The sequence below is a fragment of the Podarcis bocagei genome, assembly GCF_964188305.1.
Source record: "Podarcis bocagei genome assembly, chromosome: W".
Lineage (NCBI taxonomy): Eukaryota > Metazoa > Chordata > Lepidosauria > Squamata > Lacertidae > Podarcis > Podarcis bocagei.
The window spans coordinates 17,644,736-17,665,984 of NC_138131.1; the positions used below are offsets into that span (position 1 = coordinate 17,644,736).

General features: G+C 48.9%; 1 protein-coding gene across 1 annotated transcript in view; it reads right to left on the reverse strand.

The window, feature by feature from the left end:
* Positions 1 to 807: 807 nt before the first annotated feature.
* LOC308578050 (MAP7 domain-containing protein 3-like) overlaps positions 808 to 21,249 on the reverse strand; it is a gene marked incomplete at both ends in the record, with an annotated part of 124,739 nt that continues 104,297 nt past the window's right edge. The window contains 2 exon segments of the mRNA XM_081178335.1: positions 808 to 971; positions 2,671 to 2,769. Of these exon segments, the coding sequence (XP_081034461.1) occupies positions 808 to 971; positions 2,671 to 2,769 (263 nt within the window).

Here is a 21,249-nt window from a genome sequence, read left to right on the forward strand (position 1 = left end):
GTAAATAATGTATATAAAGCAGATACTTTGAGGGGACTTTCATTCATTCCTCCTCACCACTATGAGCTGAATAAAGAGCATAAAATCACTTTGCGATTCTGAGTATATTTCATGCAGTGAACTTAATATCTTCTCTCCAGAGTCTTTCCCATTCATTCATGTAGAACAGGGGGTCAGCAAACTTTTTCAGCAGGGGGCCGGTCCACTGTCCCTCAGACCTTGTGGGGGGGGGCGGACTATATTTTTTGGAGGGGAAATGAACAAATTCCTATGCCCCACAAATAACCCAGAGATGCATTTAAAATAAAAGGACGCATTCTACTCATGTAAAAACATGCTGATTCCCAGACCGTCTGCGGGCCGGATTGAGAAGGCGATTGGGCCGGATCCGGCCCCTGGGCCTTAGTTTGCCTACCCATGCCATATAGCATATATTCAACACAAAAAAAAAACAGTGAAAATTTGTTGTTGACTAGAATGTAACTTAAAAGGAAATCCTTGGAAATATTTTTCCTCCAAAAGCATTTTATTTTAAAAATCCAATTTAAATTTTTAAAAAATCGATTTACTGTAAATCAAAAAAAGTGGTCCTGTTAGCTAGAGATGATGGAGTTGTAGTCCCAAAACAGCTGGAAGGCTGAGTTTGTGGGTGCCTGGATTAGGTTTTCATTTTGATGTTTCTACGGCGAACCCCTTTTGTCTGTCCTTGCTATATCTTTCATTGAGTTGGAAGGAGAGGTTTAGTAAGTGCATTGGCCAGATGCACCACTCATAATGAAGTGCAAGGGCAGGCCCACATCAAATGTGTTAAAAATCATTGATTTTTATCCACCCTGGTGCCCTGTTACCTGAGGGATCTTTGCCATCAGCTGACAAGGTGGTGGCACTTTTACTCCTAGCTAGGGAGGCCTGGCAGGCAGGCAGGCAGCTGAGCACGTTGCTCTCCAGAGGACTGACTTGGGAATGGCGAGCTGAAGGGCAGGAACAAACCAAAGAGGGTTGCAACAGAAAATCCAAAAACGAAGCAAGCAGCCTAACGAAAGAAAGGACAGGGGGCTATCGCAAGTCAAAGTTCATTTAGAAAGAAAGAACATTGTGGAGAGACAGCGAGAACCTACACTCACATATGATTTAAAACTCATTATTCTTAAGGGAAGCTCGATAATTTTAAAAAATTAAAGCCCAGTTTAGATCAAAGCAAGAAAGAGGTAAAAATAGATGTTTTAAAAATCTGTTTTTCAGCCACCCTGCACCGCTAGTGCAAAAATGACAGACATACAGTCCTCCTGCAGAAGCCCCACTGAAGTTAAGTATGCCTGCATATTTCTTTTTTGTCTTAATGTAGTTAATGCAGGCAAAGATCCTGGTGGATTGATGTGCTTTACATTAACAGTGGACTTCTGTTGTATTTGAATATTAAACATTCTTATCAATAAGACCAGAGTTTATTTAAAAAACGGCTTTCACTAGCAACCAATTTCCCCACTTATCCTGGTTTTTTTGCCGGGGGGGGGGGGGGAGGAAATCTGATTTTTTAAAAAAATAAATATTTTATTAAGGATTTTCTTGTTTTACAGAAGTAAGTGTGATGCCTCGTGTTTTTTTTCCCCATGTAGCATTTTTACAAATCCGTTTCATTTGTTGAGGCATTAGGGGGAGAAGAAGAAAAAAGAAAAAAGAAAGGGGGGTGGAGAGAGGGAAGATGGATGGGGGTGGGGTCGGGTGGCGGTGTTTCTATTATGTTTAATGTATGTAGAGTTTGGTGTCAGCGTTACTTGTGTTGTTCACTTGTGTTCCTTTGGTGGTGAGAGAGGTTGGGGTTGGCCTAGGGTGTGATTGTTTGTTTGTGACTGGCTGTGGTGATCTTGGTTTTCGTGTGTGAGTGAGGTGGGTGGGTGTTTCGGATCAGGTTAGCCATATTGATTTGTATGCTGTTGGTGGATTATTGTCATTGTCCTGTTGGGCTGTGTATGTGATAAAGGGAAGCCATACCGGGGTGAAGGCGTCTTCTTCTGTTTGTCCCCGTGTCAATTTCAGTTTATTAATTAATTTTTCTAGTAGGGCTGTTTCCCATACTATTTGGTACCATTGGTCCATGCTTACTCCTGACAGGTCTCTCCAGTGTCTGGTTATGGTGTTTCTGGCTGCTGAAAGTAGGTGGGTTATGAGTTCTTTGTGGTGTAAATGGGCATTGTTGTCTTGAAAGATGTTTAGTAGGGCCAATTCTGGGGCAATTACTTGCTTAGTTATTTTACATATTTCTTGTATGGCTGTTGTCCAGAATAGTTGGATTTTGGGACACTCCCACCACATGTGGAGGTATGTGCCTGTGGAGGTGCACCCTCTCCAGCATTTTGGTGAGGTTCCTGGGTGTATTAGCGCTAGTTTTCTTGGTGTTAGGTACCACCTGTAGGTGAGTTTCAGTGTGAGTTCTTTTCTTTTCGTTGATATGGATTTAAAAGGGGGTTTAGACCACATTCTGGTCCATTGAGTGGGGTTAATCTCATAGCCTATGTCATTCTCCCATTGTTTTTTGATTGCATCTAGGGGATTTGCGGGATTTTGGAGAAGTATTTTGTATATTGCGGATACCGTCCCTTTACCGTTTCCCTTTATTGTTAGGAGGTTTTCGAAGGTTGTCAGGGGCCTAGTTGCTGCTGATTTTTGCACCTTTCTGCTCCGCTTGCAAACCTTTGGATTCTGGCTGCTCAGAATTTGGAAGAACTTTGTTATTCTGTCTGTTTAACGAAGAACTTCTTTTAGTTGAGCCTGCAAGGATAAAACTAGGCCATGATTAGCTTTGCCTCCAGGTCTGAACACTTCCTTCCAGGTTTTCGCTGTTTGAATACCAAGGCGTTTGAGAACCAAGGTACCACTGTACTCATCTGTGGCCCCCAGCCTCCAACTCACCCCCTCGTCTCAAGGGTTCCCCCGCTTGAAATGTATGCCTTAAAGTTACCCACCCATTGCCTGCCCTATCCCTAAATTCATATTGATTTGTCCTGTCCTCCAGTTCTGCCCTTTGTATTCTGATCATGCAGCGCAGGTTGCCTCTTAGGGCAGTCCATAAAAAACTTTTTTTTTTAATGCCTGTTCCAAAGGTCTTATCTTACTACACTAGGGATTATATAGCTATACAGGTACAGCTACCCAGGACGACTCCCCTGCTTGAGTGCCTGAGGGTCCCATTCCTGCCACTCACCACCTGGCCAGGGCGGGGCCTGACAGGCCTCATAAGGACTGCTGCTGTTGCTGCCCAGGAGAACTCAGAATAGCACAGAGTTCTTTTTAAAATGTTTTTTAAAATTTCTTTTTTACCTTTTAAAATTATTTCTGGTGGGGGGGGATGGATGTTTAGTCGAGTTTGGGAATTTGTATAATTTTGGTATGTTTGTAACTTTTACTGTTTTGGGGTTTTATTGCTTTATTGTTTGTTTTTGTTTAATAGGTTTTATTTTGTTTTTAAAGGGAGGGGTCAGGGCTGCCTGGGAGTGGGTCCCAGCCAACAAAATGGCTGGGGCAGGTTCCCGGGGGGGGGGGAGTGGTGCACTGGGACAACCAATCTCAGTGATCACAGGTAGGAGGAGGAGTTACACTAAGACCAAACCATGTCATTAATGAGGAGGCAGGTTTAGTCATTGTTTGAGGACTATCCCTGCCTCCGGGTCTGCGCTTGACCAGAAGGACACTGGAATCAACCACACGACCTTAAGGTGCTGCTATGCAATGCCAGGTCAAGGATTCACAAGACGGCTGTCATCCACGACTTGATCGTGGATGGAGGACTTGACCTGGCATGTGTGACAGAGACTTGGTTGGATGAAGCAGATGGGCCTGTTCTTGCCGCTGCTTGTCCACCAGGTTTCTCTTACACACAGCAACCCAGGCCTTGTGGGCGGGGAGGGGGGGTTGCAGTGATTTTTAGGAAGTCCTTAGTTTGCACCAGGCGTCCTATTGAGAAGACCCAGTTCTCTGAGTGCATGTTCTGGACGTTGGGCAATAGGGGCAGTACAGGATTCCTTTTGGTGTACCGACCTCCCCACTGCACCAAAGATTCTCTGCCTGAGCTGATTCAGGTTGTGGCGGATGTTCTCCTGGAGACACCTAGTTTGGTTGTCCTAGGGGATTTTAACATCCACACCAACACGACCTTACAAGGAGCCACTCGGGACATCATGGAAAGCATGGCCTCCATGGGGCTGTCCCAAACTCACAGCCACGGACATGCCTTAGACCTGGTGTTCACCTCTATGGACGTTGGTGATCTGACACTAAGTAGAAGTGAAACTAAAGAAGTGCCATGGTCAGATCACTTCCTGGTGCAACTGGACTTCTCTGCGACCCTTCCCCTCTGCAGGAAGGTGGGACCGATTTGGATGGTCCGCCTCTGCCACTTAATGGATCCAAATGGTTTCCAGAGAGCCCATGTTGATGGCCTTTCAGCTGATTCCCTGGGGGCCCACTGGAATGTGGAGTTAACCAGGGCTATTGACTGTCTGGCTCCGAAGCGCCCTCTCCGATTGCATGGAGCCCGGACAGCCCCATGGTTTTCTTCAGAGCTGAGGGCAAGGAAACAATCACTGAGACAGCTAGAGTGCCGGTGGCGGATAACTCATTCTGAATCTGACCAGACACGGGTTAGAGCTCAATGTCGAGCCTACCAAGTGGCGGTAGCGACAGCGAAGAAGGCTTTCTTCACCGCCTCTATTGCATCTGCAGAAAACAGCAGCAGGAGACTTTTTCAGGTGGTGTGCAATTTAGCAGAACCACCTGCCCCATCAGGGCCCAGTACGAGCCACATGATCTCCTGCAATAATTTTGCAAAGTTTTTTGCAGATAAAGTCGGTCATAAAGTTGCCCATCCTGGCTTATAAAAGCCAGCCGGGGTGATGAATGCTTCTCTATGTGAGGGAGCCTTGCCAGACCCACTGAAAGAGGCATTTATCTAACCGCTTCTTAAAAAACCATCTTTAGATGCGACCAATATGGCCAACTATCGCCCATTCTCAAATCTTCCATTCTTGGACAAGGTGATTGAGCGAGTGGTTGCTGAACAACTCCAGGCACGCCTGGAAGAAGCGGACCATTTGGATCCCTTCCAGTCAGGATTCAGGCCTCATCATGGGACTGATACTGCCTTGGTCGCACTGGTTGATTATCTCCGGCGGGCTAGGGACAAAGGTGAGAGCTGTTTCCTAGTTCTGCTGGATCTCTCAGCGGCCTTTGACACCATCGACCAGAACATCCTTCTGGACCGTCTAGAGGGGCTGGGAGCTGGGGGCACTGTTAGACAGTGGTTCCGCTCCTTCCTCCTGGGCCGTGTTCAGAAGGTGGGGGGGGATGAGTGTTCAGACCCCTGGGCTCTCACTTGTGGGGTGCCTCAGGGTTCCATCCTCTCCCCTATGCTTTTTAACATCTACATGCAGCCGCTGGGAGAGATCATCAGGGGGTTTGGGCTGGGTGTTCATCAGTATGCGGATGATACGCAGCTCTACCTCTCTTTTAAATCAGAACCAGTGAATGCATTGAAGGTCCTGTGTGAGTGTCTGGAGGCGGTTGGAGGATGGATGGCTGCTAACAGATTGAGGTTGAATCCTGACAAGACAGAAGTACTGTTTTTGGGGGACAGGAGGCGGGCAGGTGTGGAGGGTTCCCTGGTCCTGAATGGGGTAACTGTGCCCCTGAAGGACCAGGTGCGCAGCCTGGGATTCATTTTGAACTCGCACCTGTCCATGGAAGCGCAGGTCAATTCTGTGTCCAGGGCAGCTGTTTACCAGCTCCATCTGGTACGCAGGCTGAGACCCTCCCTGCCCACAGACTGTCTCACCAGGGTGGTGCATGCTCTGGTTATATCTCGCTTGGACTACTGCAATGTGCTCTGCGTGGGGCTACCTTTGAAGCTGACTCTGAAAGTGCAGTTAATCCAGAATGCGGCAGCTAGACTGGGGACTTGGAGCGGCCGCAAAGACCACATAACACCGGTCTTGAAAGACCTACATTGGCTCCCATTACATTTCCGGGCACAATTCAAAGTGTTGGTGCTGACCTTTAAAGCCCTAAATGGCCTCGGCCCCGTATACCTGAAGGAGCGACTCCACCCCCATCATCCAGCCCAGACACTGAGGTCCAGTGCTGAGGGCCTTTTGGCAGTTCCCTCCCTGCGAGAAGCCAAGTTACAGGGAACCAGGCAGAGGGCCTTCTTGGTAGTGGCACCTACCCTGTGGAATGTGGGATTATGATGGCGTCCGGCACATTTCTGCTGCGCCACTGCGCTCCTGTCCCTAGCTCTCTCTTAGCTTAGTCTCAGCAGAGTTCCGCAGCGGGAGAAACTGTTGCCGTGTGTAGGTAATAAATCAGACTGTACGCAGACTTCTTGCTTATCTCCAACAGTCTTTATTCGCGTAGAAAAACATCATAAATTAGCCCGGCGAAAGAGCAGCCATCCTTCGCCTCTTAGTCAAAACCGAAAGGGAACTCACACAGAGAAACACTCCCGTATGTGAAACATAGCCACACCTCAGAATGTGAGACGTCACTCAGAACTGTTAAACCCTGTAAGTTCTGATTCTCTTCACATGGAACGCGCTCCCACCAGATGTCAGAGAGAAAAACAACTACCAGACTTTTAGAAGACATCTGAAGGCAGCCCTGTTTAGGGAAGCTTTTAATGTTTGACGCACTATTGTATTTTAATCATTTTGTTGGGGTCGTATTATACACAGATACAATTCCCCCCCCTTTTCTTAATTCGGAGTCCCCCAAAATAAGGGGCGTCTTATACATGGGGGCATGTTATACACAGAAAAAACAGTATCCCAATCAAGCCAATTATGAAGATTGACAGAAGATGATCATGCTCTTCAATCTGAACGGCGCTGCATATAAAACGGCATGTAGATGGAAACAGGAAGCACGTTCTCAATTAAATCAGAAAGCAATTATTTCTCGGGGTGGAAATTTCTCAGCCACTTTTTTTTAATTGACAGGGCCTGTGAACTACCCTTTCTATTTGCCTGCAACCCTGTATGCTGATAGCTTTGTGTCATCTTATACACGGAATGTTGCCATTGTTTATTTCTTAATTTTGCGCTCAAAAATAGGGGTTGTCTTATACATTGGGGGGCGTCTTATACACAGAAAAACATGGTACTTCGCATGCAGAGAACACCCCAGGGTCAACCCCTGGGGGTCTCCAGGTAGGGCTGGAAAGACCCTTATCTGAAATTAATATGCTACTTAGTATGAAGAGTATTGACTTGGACAGGCCAATTGTCTGCTTGCGGGGAAGGCAACTTCCTAGGTCCCAATCCCACAAAATAACAGGAACAGTGGGGCTCAGGGCAATTACGGCAAGTAGAGAATGAACCATCTGCCCAGATTCAGGCCTGGTTCATCATCATCATCATCATCATAATTTATTATTTTGACCCCGCCCATCTTGCTGGGTTTCCCCAGCCACTCTGGGAGGCTTTCCAACAAAAGAGTAAAAATACATGAAAACATCAGTCATAAATTTCCCTCAACAGTTCAGAAGTCAATGACTTCCCATTTGAGGCTCAAGGGCACACACGCCTTCCTCTCCGTCATGGCCACGAGATGGGAAGATTTCATGTCAAATTTTAAAGAAACCAGTCTGCTGTTACATCCAACTCAGGAAACTGGGGTTTGTTTATATTACGTTATGGTTTGATTCTGCCTTTGATATTTAAACTTTATTAATAATAATAATAATAATAATAATAATAATAATAATAATAATAATAATAATAATAATATATTATTTATACCCCGCCCATCTGGGTGGCTCCCAACAGAATATTAAAAACACGCTAAAACATTAAAAACTTCCCTAAACAGGACAGCCTTCAGATGTCTTTTAAAAGTCAGATAGTTGCTTATTTCCTTGACATCTGGTGGGAGGGCGTTCCACAGGGCGGTTGCCATCACCAAGAAGGCCCTCTGCCTGGTTCCCTGTAACCTCACTTCTCGCAGGGAGGGAACCGCCAGAAGGCCCTCGGGAGACGGACCCCGGCGTCCGGGGTGGAGACGCTCCTTCAGGTCTACTGTACTGAGGCTGTTGAGGGCTTTCAAGGTCAGCACCAACACTTTGAATTGAGCTCTGAAACATCCTGGGAGTGAATGCAGGTTTCTCAAGACTGGGGTTATGTGGTCTCAGTAAGACTTAATTTAAATCCTTTATTTTACAGAAAGGTTCAACCTTGCTGGCATCCTCTTAATATTGACATCCCTCGGGAGAGGGACCCCAGCGTCCAGGGTGGCGACGCTCCTTTTGGTATACTGGGCAGTTGAGGGCTTTTAAGGTCTGCAACGACACTTTGAATTGGGCCTGAAAACATCCCGGGAGCCAATGTAGGTCTCTCAGGACCAGTGTTATATGGTTCCGGCAGCCACTCCCAGTCCCCAGTCTAGCTGCTGCATTCTGGATTAATTGCACTTTCAGAGTCACCTTCAAAGGTAGCCCCACGTAGAGCGCATTGCAGTAGGCCAAGCGGGAGATAACCAGAGTATCCACTGCTCTGGCCAAACAGTCCGCGGGCAGGGAGGGTCTCATCCTGCATCCCAGATAGAGCTGCGCTGGACACAGAATGGACCTGCGCCTCCATGGGTCCAAAAGGACCCCCAAGCTGTGCAGCTTGTCCTTCATTATGGTTTGATTCTGCCTTTACATTTAAGTTTAAAGAGGCACAGTTCCCCAAGTTCAGATGTTAACGTGAAACTCTGTTTTAAATCAAACAGGAAGCAAAATCTTTTGGTGTTGCTGCAGTGAAAGAAGGGGGGGGGGAGCGGATGAAACAAGCGTCACCAGGGTTAGCTATTCTGTTGATCTGAAATCCTAAGTGGGCAACTTGCAGCCTACATCTGGCTCGCAACACATTTCCTTGTGGTCCACGGTTTGGTGGGCTGTGGGGAGTGCGATCAGCCCTCCGGGGAGAATCCAGCTTTTCGGGGGGAATCAGGGGTTTTGCAAGGGCGCCGCAAGCCCCCAAAAGCCTCCGGAGGAAGATCCTGAGGACAGGATCCCAGCAAGCCATAGAGCGGTCTCTCCGCTGCCCAAAAAAGCTCCTTTAAGGAGCAAAAAGAGACGCCGGCGCGAGACGCCATTTTCTACCCTCGAGAAGCACAGCCTCAAGCTTGCCCGGCATAGGAGCAGACTTTGAAACATTTAAAAATCCGGATTTAATTGGTGAATATAATCGGGGAAAAATATTAATAACGATTTGGAAGCAGTGGGGTGCTAAAAAGGAGGTCAGCCCCACTGGGATCTTATTTACATGCAAGAAGTACCCACGGAACGAAAGAAACAGTGACTTACCCTACAGCGGAATATTTGATTTAAAATAAACACTTAATTTAAGACAGTGGATTTAACGAAGGAAGGGGTGAAAGCCCTTACTAGGGGATTTTTTCTTTGTCTTTTGGTGAATTTCTGGAACTGCGGGAAGAGAATCTTCCCTGCAATTTTTACTTTCGATTTTAACGAACTGCATAGTTAACTGTTAAGAAGCCTCGTGATGGAATGTTTATTTTTTTACTTTTGTATATGCCAAAGCAGCTTTGTGGAGAAACTCCCAAGCCCAAACTGAATTATTGACTCTTTATTTTACGTTAATTTCCTCTAATTTCTTTTGGATGAAAGCTGAGTAAGGAGAAGGAACTGCTTACCCCCCCCCCCTTCCTTCTTCTGACTTTGTTGATGTGGATGTTGGAGTGTTTAGGCTGATTATTTTTATATTTTATGGTGCCAGACTGTGTTTTTAAGGATGGATTAAACTTGGCTCCTTTCTTTTGAGAAAAATATTTTCGGGTCCTGCTGCTTTGGCAAAGAGAACGTTAATTGTTTTTATTTTTTCTTTCCCCTTTTGGGTCGCCTTTCCCCGTCTCCCTTTCTTTTTTTCTTTTTTCTCTTGGGACAGCGTATTTTTAATCTTCTGTGCTTAATTTCCCCTCTTCCCTCCCTTTCCCTCCTTTCTCCCTCTCCCTGTCTTTTCCATCTCTTCTTTTCTCTCCTCTCTTTTTTCTGATTTTTGATTTCTTATTCTTAATTTTTTCTTTTATTTCTTTTATTTGAATTGTCTTTTTTCTTTTTGGGAATATCGGATTGGAAGTTAAAGTATATGGTGCTGCTGGAATCTTGATTAAATAATTGGATTGGCAAGTGGCGGAGGATTGTTTTTATTAACTTTTTGTTACGTTTTGTGATGATTGTCATCTTTCTTTCTCTTTTTTGTTTTTTTTTTCTTATTTTTGGACTGCCCATTGGCTGGATTAGCCAAACAAGTGGCAGAAATATTCACCTTCCTCCTTTTGTCTCTTCATTTTTTTATTTTAAAGAAATTTGGACTTTTCTATAAGGACAGCGACAGGAAAAAGAGAAACAATGTCTCATTCACAGAAAAAAACAGGAGAAAATGTAGAGTTTGGTGGTTACAGGGTTAACCTTTCTGGTGCTTCGTGTCTGAGGGAGGGAATTCTAAGGGAGGTCAGGATGTCACGTCACAGTTCTCTTTGTTCTGTGAATCTGCTTTCGATTTCAGTCGGAGTGTGTTTGAGCAAGGAGTCGGAGTGTGTTTGAGCTAGGAGAAAGATGTCTGAAACCTCGGACGGTGTAATTTACTGCTTGTAAATAAAGCTTCTAGAATAGAAGACACTGTTTCTGGACTTTATCCCTCCCTCTTCTCCCACATGACAGCAACTGCATCGCTGCTATTTCTGCCTCAGGTGAAGTTTTTCCCCAGAAGATTGCACTGAGAGAAAGCAGTGTTTTTTGGCACAGGGAAGCGCACTGGACAGGCAGAAGTCCAAAAGGTTATGGAGCCGACGTTTTGGTTGCTAAGTGATGAGAAGGGAGTGCAAAGAGACGGCTGCCAGCTGGATCTCCTGCTGGGAAGGAAAAGGCAGTTCTGAGGTCGCTGGTGAAAAAGGAGCTGAGCATTCTTCGGAGCCCGGTTGGCGAAATGAGTAATCTCTGGCCAAATAAGGGGGGAAGATATGGCTCAGCCCCAAGGACAGGTTTTTGAATCCTTTAATGTTCCGTTTGAGAGACTAAATGGACACAATTGGCCTGAGTGGTCAGTGAGGATGAGGTTTCCCCTGCTGGGGGAACAGCTGTGGTCGTGTGTGGACCCCTCAGAGTCTCAGGCTGCTGCAGAAGCCAGTGGGAAAGCTGAGACAGCAATGGTGGCTGTTCAAGAGATGGAGCAGCAAGCGCATGGCATTCTAGAAGCAGGCGTTGAGGCTTGTCTTCTGCCACTCCTTCAAGGAAAGGGCCCCTCAGCAGCTTGGCAGGCACTACAGGAGGCATGTGAGGCTGGGGTAGTAGCCAAGGGCCGAGAAGGGGGCAAAGTGTGGAGCCTAGAAGTGGCCGAGAAGAGCCCTGAGAAGGCAGTGAGCCTTGGTAGCCAAGATGGGGCTAGAAAGAGCCGTGAAAGCCTCGTGCCCCCAGTGGGAGGGTGAAGGGACTGTTTCTGTGTCTGTTCCTGTTTCTGTGCCTGGGAGCTGTTTGGATGCTTCAGCACATCTGTGTGATGAGCTGGGAGAGAGGCTGAGAGCTGGGAGGAAAGCAGTCGCAGGCTGCTCCTCAGGCTGTTTCTCGGGAAGCCCTGCACTCAACAGAGGGGGTGCAGGCAGAAGCTGGGCACCCAAGAGTGGGGGTGCAGGCAGCAGTGAAAGCTCTGGAAAGCCTTTGTCTCCAAAAGTCTCCAAAAGCTGTTTTCGCTGAGAGCCGGTGTCTGGCTGCGAGAGGCATTGTTCTGCTGAGAGCTCCAAGGTCGTGCAGCTGCAGGAAGAGCTGATAAGCGACGGTTCCCAGACGGTGGAGTGTGAGAACATCGACAGAGGCCTTGCAGCCATGGCAACTGGACGTGCTGCTTCTATGGCAACCATGAAGGACACTTGCAAAGGCCCCAGTCGGGTGGGGGGAAGCAGAGGGGGCAGTGTTGCTATGGCAACTCTTGAGGAAGACCAACAGCCAGCTGTTTTGTCTCTTGTTGTTGACACTGGAGCGACACACACGCTCGTGCCCTCTTCAGGATTTCTGAGGAACTGCAAGGAAGTAAAAACTGGTCGTTTCGTTTCCTTAGCTGATGGGAGTAGACGGCCGTTGACACAGACTGGAATGCTTTATTGTTCCTTTCTCAATCATGAAGTTCAGGCCTATGTTGTGCCAGAGATAGCAAATTGCCTGTTATGTGTACCTGCTCTAGTTGCTGATGGTTTCTGTGTATCTTTTGCAAATAACATGTGTTCTTTTTCCAGGGACGGCAAGGAGCTGTATACTGTGGAATGCAAGGACAGGCTTTTTACTGTGGAGATGCCAATTGTTACTGAGGATGCCACTGAGGATGCAAGGGTGCAATGTGTGAATGTAGCGCCCCATAGTGGTTGTGCACATCTATGGCATCGCAGATTTTGTCACTCAAATTGGAATTATGTTAAAAAGGCCCCTGAACTAACAGAAGGGTGCAAATTTAAGGCTTATGACAAATTCCTGGATTGCCGAGCCTGCAAGCAATCTAAGGTTGTCACATGCTCTTATCCCAAGTCAAAAAGGAAGACCACTAGTCCCTTTGAACTAGCGCATGCAGATGTGTGTGGCCCCATGTCTGTAGAGTCCCTGGGGTGTGGGGGGGGGGTCAAAGTACGTTCTTCTCCTAATTGATTTTTCGAGATCTGCTTGGGTATTTTCTTTAAAAACCAAGGGAGAGGCTGCTGGGTTGATCAAAGATTGGATCACAGCAGTAGAGGTAACCTTCTCCACCAAGGTGAGGAGTTTTCAAGTGACAAGGGGGCGGAGTTCACTGGGTCTGTGTTGCAGAATTTCTTCCGACAGAAGGGAATCAGCCACAGGTTGACTGCGCCCCATAGTCCACAACAGAATGGAATTGCGGAAAGGAAAAATAGGACTTTGCAGGAATCGGTGTCGGCCATTTTGTTTGATGCAGGGCTACCCCAGTGTTTTTGGGCCAAAGCCTGGAGATTTGCAGTTTTTACACAGAATAGAGTGTACAATTCAAGTGTAGGGAACACACCCTATTTCCTGCTGCACGGTAAAAAGCCCAAGGTGCATTTCTTACGTGTGTTTGGTTGTGAGGCCTGGGTCCTCATTCCAAAGGCTCTACACAGGAAGGGTGAACCAAGGTCTAAGAAAAAGATCTTTGTAGGGTATGAGCCTGGCTCAACGACTTGGAGGTTTGCATACCCGAGTGGGAACCAATCCAGACTGGTGATCAGCAACAGTGCAGTGTTCTGTGAACAGGCTGGGTGGTCACGTCTGCATGGCAATCCAGACGTGCTTTCACAGCAGTTCTTTGACTCAGATGAGGAGGAGGAGGAGGAGGAACTTGTTGCTGAGGACCAAAGTCCAGAGCAACAGAGTCCGCCGCAGGGGAGAGTCCACAGCAGGGACAGCTCAGGATCCCTCAAAGGGGGAAACCAAGAACACCTCCTCAAACCACAGTCAAGTCGGAACCAAAGAGTGAGCCTTCCTCTCCTGCTGGACCGGCTGTCAGGTTCAAAAGGCGCAGCAAGTCAGAGGGGGAGGTTTCTGACACTTAGGATGGTCTTGCTGGACCTAATGTGTCAGAGGGGGGCGCCAGGGTTCAATCTGAAGAGATCAGCGTGGTCAACCAAGGGCAGGCCACCTGATAGGTTCGAGGCCACTAGTGTGTGGGTTGGTGTGGCTAGGTGTGAACCTGAGTCCTTTGAGGATGTTCAGAAATTGCCTCAGGAAGAAGCCAGTAAATGGCATGAGGCAATGCAGAAGGAGATGAGATCAATGGAGTCTCTTGGTGTGTTCTTGCTCACAGAGTTGCCGCCTGGCAAGCAAGCTGTGAGTTGCAGATGGGTTTACCCACAGAAGCTGGAGAACCGCAGTATAAAGCGAGGCTAGTTGCCAGGGGTTTCACACAGAGGAAGGGGATTCATTTCACGGAAGTGTATTCGCCTACTTCTCGGAGTGAGACTCTGCGCATGCTCTTAGCTGTTGCAGCACAGAGAGGTTGGAAGGTAAACCACTTTGATGTGGATGTTGCCTACCTGAACTCAGATCTCCAGGAGGAGTTGTACATGCTTCCTCCTCCAGGTTTTGAGATCAATGGGCAAGGCATTGTGTGGCAGTTGCACAAATCCATCTATGGGTTACGTCAATCTGCCCGAACCTGGAATATGTGTCTGAATGAAGCCTTAGAGAAGCTAGGTTTCAGGAGAAGTGTTGCTGATAGTTGTCTTTACCTAAAAGGGTCAGGTGAGACAGAGGAAGCACTTTTAATCTTTGTTGGCGATCTTTTATACCTTGCACAGACTGGTAAACAGGTAGAAAAGTTCGCCAAGGAGCTTGGGAAAAGGTTCAAGCTCAAGCAGCTTGGAGCTGTTCGTACTTATCTGGGCATGGATGTTTCTAGAACACAGGATGGAAGTTTTTTGCTCAGCCAGAAAGGTAAAATTGAGCAACTGCTTCAGAAGTTCAGGATGAGTGATTGTGCAGGTGTGAGAAGTCCTATGGAAACTGGCTACGTAAAGGACAGTCAGCAAGCAGAATGTGCTGTGTTTGAAAATGCTGAAATCTTTCAGTCAGCTCTAGGTAGTCTGTTGTATCTGTCCCAGTGGAGCAGACCAGACATAGCGTTTGCTATTAATCTGCTCAGCAGAGAGGCTTCAAGTCTTAGTGTACAGGCCTGGAATGGCATCAAAAGAGTTCTGCGGTATCTGCAGGATACCAAAGATTTTTGCCTAAAGTTGTCAGCTCAGGGTGAGGTTAAGTTGACTGCTTGGGTGGACTTGGATTTTTTTTTTTAATGATATTTATTAAGCATTTTAAAATTACAGAAGAAAACAAAGAGACAAAGAAGAAAAAAACAAGGGAAAAACAAACAGCAATCAAACAGTACAAATCGATAAAAATCAAAATCAAAAAGCAAAACCAAAACACATAACACATCAAATCAAAAAACAAAAGTAAACCACAAAAATTTAAAAACAGATCCAATACTCTCAAATCCTTAACTGTCATTACCTTATTTCATTGTCCTCCTCACCCCTCCCTTTTTTGTATTCTAGTTATTAATTATCACAGCAAATCCTTCCCATTTTTCATAATATTCTGTCATTAAATTACCTTAATCTATTTGAACCTTATTTTACTATAAAAACCCTAAAACTTAAAACTTAAATCTTATTTATACCAATTTCTCATAACCATAACATATTCTTGCATAGTTCTTTTTAACATTTCTGCTAAAGCCAAATAATTTCATTCCAACATTTTTCTAATACTCATTAATTTTACAAAGCAATCCTAAATAAAAAAAAATTTAAAACTTTCTTCAAATCTTCATCCAACGTCTCTTCCTCCTGGTCCCGGGTTTTGTCAGTTCTTTCTATCCCATCCATCTGTCAGGAAAAAGCAGCAATGCAAAAGCCAGCTGCAGGTGGCTGGAATGCAAAACAGGATGTTGTTGTCTCGAACTGTACTGTTGGGAAAAAGGGGGAGTCTATTCTCTGTACTGAGCACCGGATGTTAGCTCAGAGTGTCATCTGACCTGTACTGGAAGTGCAGGGGTGGAGTTGTGACTCTTCTGTTGGAGTCTGGAAGGTGCAGTCACGTTTCTATGTACTGCTGAATGACAGGAATAAAAGACATGTAAATAGGACTCCTGTCTGTCTCATTTCCCCTCCCTGGGGGGGAAAGCAGGGAGAGAAGCAGAGGGTGTGTTCTTCTCACGTCTAACGAGGAGAATCGCCGATTTACGACCTAGCCTGCCGGGAGACGCAGACGGAAGGTAAACAAGTATCTCAGTCAGTTTGCCCGGGGGAGGCCAGTTACCTCTGACTGTGAGCTGAGATACTAACACCATCTAGTTCATTAACCTGGTAATCTTATGTCCGAGGCCCTTAAGTCTCTTCCATGTCCCTTCCACAGATCTTCTTCATATTTGTACCTGTACTTTGTCTCCTGGTCCTTTCACTCGTGGAAACTCCAACTTGACAGTATTTTTGTCCCTTCTCGACAGATCAGCCCCTTTTCCATAGTCCACACTGAACTCCATGTGGTATTTAAAAGCGTGTTTCAAGGTCCCTCCAGAGTTGAGGACCCCCACAACCCCAAACTCCTCACGGCCCATTGCCAGACTTGAAAAGTCAAGACATCCCTGCATAGGGGGATCTATCCAGCCCCCCATCTCCAAGCCAAACAAAACTCTATCTCTCCAAATCTGGCTTTTTCCAAGTTCATTTGTCAGATCCAACAACTCATGTTCCTGCTGGGCCACATCTCCCTCCATCTCTGCCACCCGAGGTCCAACAACAAACTCCTCCCTCATCTGATCTGTCAGAGCACACTCCTGAGTTGATTCCTGGGTGGGCTCTATATAGATACCCACTACCTGTCCAAAATTTCTAATCGCAACTGTCAGGGGTTCAGGAGCAGAGGCAAGGGCAAGGGAGGAAACAGAGAGCGAGGGGGAGGAGGCAGAAGAAAAGATGAGTGATGACGACGACCCGAGATCTCCGAGTCTTTCCAGTGAATCAGAAGATTCACAGAAAGGAGCACCAGTGGCCAGGGCAAGGGGGGAGACTAGGGGGACACCCCAGGGAGATAGAGCCAGAGGGGACTCAGAGGAGAGCAGTTGGAAATCGGGACCAGCGTCACCGCCAGAGAGCAGGGAAGAGGAAGGGAGCCAGGGATCAAGCGCTGGCAGCTCACAACAGGGGGGAGGGCATGAGTCAGGAGTGGCCACACCTCCATCGGGGAGCGAAGAGACGGTTAGACGGAAGGTGGAAGGTTGGGCGCGCGCGCCAAGTTCAAATGCACAGGAAGGTGGCGCAGCAGGCAGCCCGGAGAGGGAGCCAGGTCCTAAAGCCCGGCGCAAGGAGATAGGAGGGTCTGGGGGGTCCGCGTCAGAGGAATCCCGGAAGGAAGAGACCCCGGGGGGCAGAGGGACCCAGAGAAGAACAGTCAGGCGGAAAAGGTGGAGCAGGGATAGGATATTAAATTGGTGCACAAGGGGCGGAGATTCAGACGAAGCTTCGCCGATCTAAGCATAAGACGTAGAGTTGCACGCAGCAGCTTGAGAATGGAAACTGTAACTCAATAAAGACTTTTAATTAATGATCGCTGGCTAGCGTGATCCTCTGTGAGCTAGGATCTGGGAGCAACCCTGACAGTAAGCTTCGTCTCATTAAATTGTGGGCATCCACGGCCTCGCGGAGAGGAGAGAAAGCGGGTGCCTACTAACGAGCTCACGAACAGCAGACAATATGACGGCCGAACAGCAAATAGCAGAACTCAGAGAAGCAGTATCACGACTGAATGCCGAGGCTCTGGCATCCAGGAAGAGAGAGGAGGACGCAGCTGCCGCCTACAGGGATCTCCAGGTCAGGTTGGAAGTGCTTACGAAGCAGGGGCAACAGACACCCAAACCGGAGGGGATTGGGTTGGGGAGACGCACAGGCGGTCTGGTCTCTCACTTTGATGGGAATTTGCAACAGTACCCCAACTTTAGAGCAGATGTAATGTGTGCACTGCAACTGCTGCACAAAGACTTTAGAGATGAAGAAGAGAAGGTGGGGTTCATCATGTCACATTTGCATGGAGATGCTAAAGCATGGCTGCGCAATTTGTGGAGAGATAAGGATCCTGCGCTCCAAAATGCGGATGCCTTTATTAAAGCGATGGATGGGTGTTTTTTGTCAAGCATTGACGTGGATCTTGCCCGGAAGGAGGTGCATGGACTAAGGCAAGGGAGAGCCAGCGTAAGGCAGTACCATGCCCGCTTTTTTGCATTGGTCAGTGCCCTGGAATGGGACAGAGATTCGGCCCCTGTAAGAGACCTGTTTTGGGAGGGATTGCACAGTTCGGTTAAAGATGAAATTGCGAGGGGGGAGAGACCCCGGACCACGCAGGAGATCGTTCAGAGGGCGCTGGCGGTGGGGGTGCGGCTGGAAGAACGTCCGTGGAGCAGGGACGAAGGGCGTGGAGGGCGCGAACCAGCCAGGGGCTCCTCCTTCCTTCCCGGAGAAGCAGCGCGTGCGCAATCCACGCCTCCGCCCGGAGGAGGGGCGGAACCTATGGAGGTGGGAGGTGCAAGGGCTCAGTCAGCAGCCAGAGCCCTAGCACCGGCAGCAGTGAAAGCGAAGCCTCCTAGAGGGAACAGGAAGTGTTACATCTGTGAGGAGCCAGGGCATATGGCGAAAGAGTGTCCCCGGAGGCTCCACAAGCACACTGCAGCCTCAGCAATGGTAACTGCAGCAACGCAGCAAGGAGAACCACAGCAGGGAAACGACGCAGTCTGGCTGGAGGAAGAGGCACTGGGGCCCAGCCAGACGTCTCAGTGAAGCAGTCCCCAGAGATTTTACAGCCCATGGACCCCCTCCCGCCCAAACCAGTAGTAAGACTCACCGCATCTCTCCAGCTGCCCAATGGGATCACCCTAGACGTGCCAATCACCATCGACTCGGGAAGCAATGTGGACTTTATAGGGCAGGACTTTGTCGACAGGCACGCTATACAGTTACTGCCTGCCACGCTGCCCCTGCAGGTTGTCACGGTGGATGGCAGGGAGCTGCTGGGGGGGCAAGTGGTGAAGCAAACGCCACCAATGGTGATGCGACTTGGGAATCACAGGGAAGTCATCAGCTTCAACGTCACTCAACTGTCGGACACGCCCATTGTATTGGGCATGAGTTGGCTGGACAAGCACAGCCCGACGCTGGCTTGGTACCAGAGGCAGCTGACCTTCGGCTCTTCCTTTTGCGCTGAACACTGCATCGTGCCCCGGCAGGACGGGGAGGAGGAGGAGTCACAGCTGCAGCTCGGCACGCTGCAAGCGGTTCCCCACAAGTACGCAGAATTTTTGGAGGTGTTCTGCGAGAAGGAGGCAGACAGGCTACCCCCCCACAGACCATATGACTGCAAAATTGACCTGCTGCCGGGGGCGGCGCTGCCCAAAGGGAAGCTGTATTCCATGTCTGAGGACGAACTGCAGGACCTCAAGGAGTTCATAGATCATAATTTGGAGCGCGGTTTCATCCGAGAGTCCAAGGCAGCGGGGGGCAGTCCGGTATTCTTTGTTAAGAAGCGAGACACGCCCCAAAAAAGACTCGTAGTGGACTACCGCATTTTGAACAGTGTGACCAAGCCATCGGACTTCCCCATGCCCCGAATCGACGACCTCCTCGCAAAGGTACGCAAGGGCAGCGTGTTCACCAAGTTGGACCTGCGAGGGGCGTACAACCTCATTCGCATGCGGGAAGGAGATGAGTGGAAGACAGCCATGTTCACGCCCCTGGGCACCTACGAATATAGAGTTATGCCTTTTGGATTGCAAAATGGCTCCCACGTTTTTCAAGCTTTCATGCATCACGTGTTGGCGGGGCTCCTCTACAAGACGTGCGTCTGTTTCTTGGATGATATCCTGATCTTTTCGGAATCGCAGCAGGAGCATGACGGACACGTCAGGGAAGTGCTGAGCAGGCTACAGCAACATAGGCTTTATGCCAAGCTAGAGAAGTGCCAATTCGACGTAACGGAGGTGGATTTCCTGGGCTACAAGTTGTCTGACAAGGGACTCGCCATGGACAGCGCCAAGGTTCGAGCGGTGTTGGATTGGAAAAGCCCACGCAACCGGAAGGAGGTCCAACGGTTTGTCGGCTTCGCGAACTTCTATCGCAAGTTTATCAAAGGCTTTGCTATGCAGACAGCGGCCATCACGGACACGCTCAGCTCCAAGAAAAAGAAGTTCATCTGGACAGCGCAGGCAGAGCAGTCATTTCAGGCACTCAAGCGTCTCTTCGCGTCGGAAGAACAGCTGCTTCATGTCAACCCCAGCAGGCCAATGAGGGTTGAAACAGACGCCTCAGACAGAGCCGTCGGAGCAGTCCTGCTGCAGCAGGACCCGCAGGGGGTTTGGCGGCCGGGAGCGTTTTACTCCAGGAAGCTCAGCAAGTCCGAACAGAACTACACCATCTGGGACAGGGAGTTGCTGGCCATTCATGCAGCATTCAAAGCATGGAGGCACTTCCTGATCGGAGCCAAGCACACGGTGCAGGTCTGCACAGACCACAAGAATCTGGAGCACTGGCGCACGGCACAGTTCCTGAACCAGAGGCAAATACGTTGGGCTGAGTTCTTTGCGAACTTCGACTTCCGAATAGAGTATGTCCCGGGGGACACCAACATCATGGCGGATGCTCTCTCCCGTAAGCCACAGTATCTGGAGGAGGCAACGCCAGCGGCCGCCATGCACATCTTCGCACCGACAGTGTGGGCGTGCGCTGCGGCGACAGTTGACCTGGAGGCGGTGCGACGAGCGTTGCAGGATGACTCCTTCGCGCAAGCAAAAATGGCAGAGGTGCACAGGGGCACGGCGGCGACCGACGAGTTCCAACTGCGAGATGGATTGCTCCTCCATAAAGGGGCCATCTACGTGCCGGGAGACGAACTTCGCGCCAAGGTACTGCAGCAGCTGCACGACGCGCCCACGGCCGGGCACTTTGGCAAGGAGAAGACGGTGGAATTAGTCGCCAGAGACTTCTGGTGGCCCGGAATGAGAGGGGAAGTCGCGAACTACGTGGCGAGGTGTGACACCTGCCAGAGGGCCAAACCAGTACACAGACCGCCGGCCGGACTGCTGGAACCGCTGCAAACTCCGTGCGAACCATGGGAGAGAGTGGCCCTGGACTTTGTCACGGATCTGCCCAGCTCGAGGGGCAAGACGGCTGTGCTAGTGGTGGTCGACTTGTTCTCCAAGATGGCACATTTCATTCCGTGTGCGAAGGTGGCCACGGCGGAACAAACCGCCAAACTGTTCATAGACCACGTGTTCAAGGTTCACAGTCTGCCGCGGTCTATTCTGTCCGACCGAGGGCGACAGTTCATCTCGAACTTCTGGCAAAAGCTGATGGGATTCCTGAACGTCAAGATCAACCTGGCGTCGGCGAGACACCCGCAGACCAACGGGCAAGCGGAGCGGGCCAATGCCGTCATGCAGCAGTACCTGAGATGTTATGCGACTCAACAGCCTGTGACATGGGTGGATTACCTGCCTCTCGCCGAGTTCGCCTACAACAACACGAAGCACGTGTCCACGGGGGTCACGCCGTTCTTCGCCAACAACGGGAGGCACCCCAGAACCTTCCCGGGACTAGAAAGAATGGTGGAGGGGGAGCCGCAGACAGCAGATGCGTTCGCGTCGGAGTTGCAGGAGGTCCACGATCAGCTGCGGCGGCACCTGG